Source organism: Hipposideros armiger, unplaced genomic scaffold, assembly GCF_001890085.2.
Source record: "Hipposideros armiger isolate ML-2016 unplaced genomic scaffold, ASM189008v1 scaffold_452, whole genome shotgun sequence".
NCBI classification, from domain to species: domain Eukaryota; kingdom Metazoa; phylum Chordata; class Mammalia; order Chiroptera; family Hipposideridae; genus Hipposideros; species Hipposideros armiger.
In genome coordinates, this window is record NW_017731802.1 from 1,362,570 (window position 1) to 1,369,673 (window position 7,104).

Here is a 7,104-nt window from a genome sequence, read left to right on the forward strand (position 1 = left end):
CTTTGGTGAGGTACCTGTCAAGATCTTTGACCCATTTTTTAATTGGGTTGTTTGTTTTCTTATTATTGAGTTTTAAGAACTGGATAACAGTCCTTTATCAGATGTGTCTTTTGCAAATATTTTCTCCCAGCCTGTGGCTTGTCTTTTTATTATATTGAGTTCAGAATTTTATATCAGGTTCTCAAAAAGATGTGAAGAATCACAGTCTTACTGACCCATACCTAAAGTTGGTTTAAATCCCTGATGTGCTAATAAGTCCCATGTAGCTCACTCTATAGCCTCTCGGACACTGGGAGTTATAGCTAAAAGTATATATCTTCTATTTCTATGTACACAGTTGGGTCATTGTAACATGGATTACTGAATATGGAAGATCACCCAATAAAGAGAGGTTTAGTTGTTTAAAGAGAAATAAAATAAAATAAAATAAAAATTACAGCAAATAATAATCTCTATAGAGTGGCAAAAATAACAAACATAAAACAGTAATGAGTTCAATGAGTTTAGGGATAAGAATTTTAAAAGAGTTTTTTTGAAGAGAAATTAGAAATGTCAAAAGCAATAAAGTTAAAACAGGTTTTTTCCCTCAAAAAAAAAAAGGAGGAAGAATAGCTTAAATTTACTTCCAGTCTTGCAGTGATATGTTGATGGTGTCTTAGCATTTCACTTCTAAATTTTAAATATTTTCTTTTTTATCTCTTGAAAATATTTTACTGGCTTTAATCAAAAGTAAATCAGTATAATGTTTACTACATTATACCTTTGAAAAACAAGCCCTAGTAATTCTAAAGGAAAAAGATGTAATGCTTTTTTATTGGAGATGACTACAAATAGAAAATAAACATAGATCTTCTTTGTCTCTAGCAAGTAGAAAGAGATAAATATAGCCTTCTATGTGACTTAAATGATTTTTAGATTTTAAGTATATACATAAAAATACCTTGTTTTTGTGCAAGTTACTCTTAAGCATGACCAAAACCCAGCTAGACCACTGGCAAGTGGGAGCAGAAGTGGAAGGGGGAAAGAATCAACCTCAGCGTGGGCCCTTCTCCTGCAACCTATAATCCTCTGCACATTCCCCTTACATTAACTAAAGCTCACCCTCACGAGTATTAAGATATAAAATTATTATCAAGAAGTCATAGAGTTCTCAAAAATGTTCACCTATATATTAGCAATAATCAGAATATATGAATAGAAATTTGCCTGGTTTAAAAGAAATGTATGTTTCTTTTTTAAATGTCTCATTCATTTAATAGGTATGTATAAATTTGGTCTTTCGTTATACTTCATTTTTTACTCTTTCTGTTTCCTTTTTAACAAATGTGTGCTCAATTATTATTAGACTTGTTAAACGATGCAAGTGAAAAATCTATGTCTAGGAACCTGAAATCTAGCCATCTCCTAATCTAACCAAAGAATGCCCATTGGTAGACCCAAGGAGAATAAACATTCAGCAGTGATACCACATATCACTGAATGATCCATCACAGAGCTTATGTCCACTAAAGCGCAATGCATCAATCTTCACAATGCAGCCACAAACAACCCATCAGAAATAAATAGCACTCATCATGAAACCTACAAGGCATCCTGTTTTAAAGCACTGTCATCTTACCATGACTTGCTGGGAATTTTCTCTTCAGCTCGTAGTCTTCAAAATGAATTTTTAGACCAATTGAATTCTATTTAACTATGCTGAATTTCTTGGTTTCAGATGGCTATACCACTGACGACATTGAGTTTTACTGGAATGGAGGAGAGGGAGCAGTCACTGGAGTTAATAAAATAGAGCTTCCTCAGTTTTCAATTGTTGACTACAAGATGGTGTCCAAGAAGGTGGAGTTCACAACTGGTGAGGATGTTTCCCCCAAAATGAACTAGGGGCACTATGAAAAAAAAAGAAGATGGTTTCAATCAAATGATGATCTGATTTTTTTTTCTTTCTGTTTTTTTTTTTCAACTCAGGGGCATATCCACGACTGTCACTGAGTTTTCGTCTAAAGAGAAACATTGGTTATTTCATTTTGCAAACCTACATGCCTTCCACACTGATTACAATTCTGTCCTGGGTGTCTTTTTGGATCAACTATGACGCATCTGCAGCCAGAGTCGCACTAGGTAATGTACTCTCAGCACTGCAGAGAGCTGGTGGGATTTAGCATGAAACAAAAAACCGATGTTAGAAATTATAGGCAAGAGCTTCTCTCATAGCAAGCCAAAGAATGAGATTGCCATAAGACTGCTTGATAATGAAGCATCTAAGTGTAAACAATTACAGAGTGAATGTTTTACAATGTAATATCTCTTTAGCATTTTACTAAAAAAAAAAAGTCTTGGAGTACATTCAACATTATATAAGTACTTTTTGGAGTATATTCCTAAGTTCTCATGACACTAATTTTTACTAACTTGGTGATGATTTTCTCTTTAATTTCTGTTTTTTACTGTGGAGAACATTTACAATGCATTATTCTCAAATGGATTTAGAAAAAGCTAAAGGTGGTGATTATTAACAAGCTATGTCAATTCTTGGGAAATACTATCTTTCAAACATTAACTAACGTTAAATCGTATTGATCTGAGTCTCCTTTAAATGGAGCTCATTGCACTTGACTGAGGCACAGACAATTCATCAACTATATTAATGATCTGTGATCAGGACAGAATAAACATTGTTTCCTTCCTGGGGGAACAAAATTCAGAATTAATCTTCCTGTGGTTGAATAATTGCTGCAAGCTGAAAGGCTTTATTTGAGACTTTAAATGGTTTCTTGGGAAGTTAGAGTGTATAAGTTCTGTTTGATAAATCTGAGCATGTGTGGATTTCTCATCATTTGATCATAGAGCCATTTCAGTTATCACTTTCCAGGGTATTCTTATATATATATACACACACAATGCAAAAAAACCCCATAATTTCTGGCTAAGACAATATATACTTCTTTTGTCTCCTGAGACTACTGAACTGGGTTAGATGATTAGTAGGCCCGCTCATGCCTAGACTAATTGTCATCTTTTCAGCTGATTTCTAATGGCTGAGTGCATGAGGCTCACAATGTCAAGTGCTGGACGCACCCTATCAACTTTTGAACATTCCAAGACCAAGGAAAGCAAACAAGTGGTTTATCATATCATATGTGTGTATCTGCAAATATTATTTGAATGTGAACATGAGTATGTATGTGCTATGATTAAGGAAAGCACATTGAATGACGTCCACAGAAGGGAATAACAACTATCAAGGTCATGAATTGTGGCTCTCTTTACACTTCTCTCCTCAAAGCTAATGATATTTTGATTAGATATATCGGCATATAAAGGTGCTGACTTAACCTGTGCTTTGAAATGTAAAACCTATGATATTTTAAAAGTTATCTAAGTGGAAAAGACACTCATTTACTAGCTACCTTGCTTAAAAATTTAAATCAAGGAGTAAAAGCAGAAATGCAATTAGTGGACTTGTGAATGTAGTGCTTTTTCTGTCAAGGATATTAGCTAGAATTATATTAGGTGAAATTTAAATGTTTATGCAAAGAAATAGGTAAGACCACTCATGATGGCATTTCACATCAGTGCAGCACAATTTAATTCATCACTGATCTGAACCATTTTAACTTTTTGTATACTAGTCTTGACTTCCAACTTTATCTGTTCTCCTAAAAGATGAATAGTCAAATCAGGGAATCTATCTAGAATAATCCTATTGGCAAATGAGTGCTAACTTACTTTTTTTTCCTTTTCATTTCCTACCTTCCATACCCTTTGCCAGCTTTCCTTTGTCTGTAATAAATCATTTCACATTCCTGTTTTTATTTTTAAGGACCTCCATCAAGTTTCAGGTTTTACCTTCTCATCGCTCTGCTTTCATTTTAAATACCTGTGTTTAACACCACCTTGCTTTTTTGCCCCTAGATGGGTGATCTACAACAAAATAACTAATCTCAGAGTTTCTGTTTATTCAGGTATAAATTGGGAATAACATACCTGCCCTATCATACACAGCAAGCTCTTATGATATCCACATAAGATAATTCATAACTAAGTGTTTAAAACTGTTAAATCATATACAAATGTGTCATATTAGTATTACAACACAAACTGCCTGCGATTCCAACTTCTTTCTCACTTCTTGTTTTTCCCAATTATCATTTCATCATCACAATCATCAACACCAAAGTTATTATGCAGCCACACAAACATTATACGGTTAAGAATGTTATATCTAACCAAGTAGATGAAACAGAATCTTCCTTTTAAGAGCTTACAGACAAACTTCTTTAACAAATCCAAGTTGAATTTTTAAAGTAACCTTTTAGAGGTAATATTTGAAAAACAAAAGCAACGAGATTATATTATATCTAAGAAATACATAAGTCAAATGCTGGATGCAAATTAGAAACTTTCTTATATGTTCCTTCTTTTAGTGCTATCTCTCTATGAATGATGCATTCTTATTTTAAATTGTAATGCTGACTTTGTGACCTGGATATATTATAGAATCATGGAGTGAAATAAGTTTTTTCAAGCTGGTCACCAACTTTCAGTTTGCTGGTGGCTGCTGTGGGGATAAGTATCACATAGACAGATTTAAGAGGAAGAGAAAGAAAAGAAGGAAGAAGAAAGACGTGGCATGTAGCAGAATGAGGAACATTTGACATTAGGCCTTTCCAACTACTTTTCTTTTTCCTTTGTGCAATTTTTTTAATGGTTTTCAACCCTCCACTAACAGTGTGTCTTATAATTTGTTCATGGACTATGTAGGGAGTCGGTAGCTTTGTCTGTCAAAATGCCTGCCCTTTCTGCCCAGTGGTTTATCGTATTGCTGCCATCATTCTGCAGCCCCAGTAAGGGAATGGCATCTGTCCTCTCAATCTTAAAAAGGGCAACTTCACAAGCGTGCTCAGCTAAACTGTGTCTTTCTGTTTCACAGGAATCACCACAGTGCTGACAATGACAACCATCAGCACTCACCTCAGGGAGACCCTGCCAAAGATTCCTTATGTCAAAGCGATTGATATTTATCTGATGGGTTGCTTTGTGTTTGTGTTCCTGGCTCTTCTGGAATACGCCTTTGTAAATTACATCTTCTTCGGAAAAGGCCCTCAAAAAAAGGGAGCTGGCAAACAAAACCAGAGTGCCAATGAGAAGAACAAACTGGAGATGAATAAAGTCCAGGTGAGGTATTAAATATTCCTAACAATAGTCTTCTGAAATTTATCAGCAGCCTGGTGATCAGGGCTCCAGAAAAAGAAGAAAAAAGAACCAAAATATTAGTTTATCTTTAATAAGGTTCAAACAACCCTTCATTTTACATATTTGAGAACTGAGGATTGAAAAAGTTAGGCTGAAGTTTACATAGGTTAATGACATACCTGGGCCTAAAACTCAGCCCCAAGTCCATTATTCTTCATTCTAAACTATACAGTTGTAAAACTGTGTGCAAAAAATATGTAAAATAAAATAATGCCGGATTTGCTTGATCAATAAATAAGATAATTAAAATGAATAGACTCTGTACTCTGAAGTAAAAATGAGGCAATATAGCACAGTGGTTACAACCACAGACTGAAATCCAATGACTTGGGTTTGATTCCCAGTTCTGCCACTTATTTGACTTTATAACCACGTAAATCAACCTATGTAACTCCTATCGAATGTTTGTTCTTAATGTCGTCATTCATAAATGGAGATTAAAGTATGCCTATCCCACAGAGTTGTTATAAGGACTAAATGAGGTTTCTTTCTTCCTTAAGTCTAGTATTTTTACAAATACTTAGAATACAGTAAGTACTCAGTAAGTATTAACTATTATCATTATATATAAGACATTGTCACACTTTTTCCTGTTTTTCAGTGGTAGGCCTTATGACCTATGCTCTCACTGAGTGGAATCAAATTAAAATTAATGTTGTGTTTATTCTTTTAAAACATCTCTGTAACCTCTACTTGTATGCCATTTTCACTGGAATCAATTTAAAACTATGTACATTGAAGTACTGTATTCACTACAAATTGTTTTCAAGATGGCACACAGCAGGGTGACAACTCAACTGTTCATCCATGTAGCCACTGTCCTGAGCACTGGAGATACTGCTCTGAATGAGAAAAAGCTCCTTGTCCTCCTAGAATTAGATTCTAACATGGAAAGGTAGGCAATACATACACAAACAGTATTATGAGGATAATTGCAGGTAATAATAAGTGCTACAAAGAAAGCAAAGCAAAGTAATGGGCAAGAGAACGATTTGCTTCAGGTTCAAGGGAACAGGAACCTTTGCGTGATTAGGAAGACCTCTTTGAAGAATTACCATTTGTTCTGAGACCTAAGTGGAGACCAGCAACAGCCATACCATGCTGGCTTTAGGCAAAAGAAATAACATGTACAAAGGCTCGGAGGCAGAATTGGCTTTGTGTCTTAAAGCACTGAGAGAAGACCAATACAGCAAGAGCATAGGAAGTGAGGGAGAAAATAGAGTGGTATGAAATGTCATTGGAGAATCAGGCAGAAGCCAAATTATGAATCTTCAAGGTATATCTTCATGTTCTTTAGTAGGATATCAAATTTGGACAAACCCTGTCAGGTGATAAAAAAAATTATAAGCAAAGGGAACATATAGATTCAGCCACGTGGTCAAAAGTCAAAGCAATGCATTCAAATAAATTGTTACTGTTGTGTGAAGTGCTGTGCTCAAAGCTATGGGAGAAGGAACAGGCACGGTACTTGCCCTCAAAAATCTTCTGATCTTGCTAGGAAAGAAAAGCACATTCATGAGGTGATTGGATTGTAAAATGAGACAGGACAGCATTTATCTTGAGAAATATAACTGAAAGAAAGGAGCTTTCCACTGTTTGATTGTAACCCTCCCAGCTTTGAAAGTATTTTAGCGGTAGTTTTCAAGACGACTTCTTTTCTACCCCCATCCCCACCTCAGTTGCCTTCTAAACTTATTAGCTGGTCCTCGGCATAGCTTGAAGTGTGTGTTAACTGATATGTCATGGGGGAAAGCCCTACATAAATAAAGTGGTATAGGTTTACTGGTGGGAAGACTCAGAAGATAGGAACTAGATGGAAACTCAAAGGTAGGTAGAACTGGGAAAGTA

At 35.2% G+C, this 7,104-nt stretch overlaps 1 protein-coding gene across 5 annotated transcripts in view; it reads left to right on the plus strand.

The window, feature by feature from the left end:
* The window catches only part of GABRB1 (gamma-aminobutyric acid type A receptor subunit beta1), a 432,747-nt gene that overhangs the window by 392,531 nt on the left and 33,112 nt on the right, over nucleotides 1-7,104 (plus strand). For all 5 annotated transcript variants that reach the window (XR_002126571.1, XM_019665772.1, XM_019665771.1 and 2 more), the window contains 3 exons: nucleotides 1,718-1,855; nucleotides 1,969-2,121; nucleotides 4,934-5,178. Coding sequence is in view for 4 of the 5 variants with exons in the window: in XM_019665772.1 (XP_019521317.1) it covers nucleotides 1,718-1,855; nucleotides 1,969-2,121; nucleotides 4,934-5,178 (536 nt within the window). In the remaining variant the exon portion in view is untranslated. The remainder of the gene's footprint in view (nucleotides 1-1,717; nucleotides 1,856-1,968; nucleotides 2,122-4,933; nucleotides 5,179-7,104) is intronic.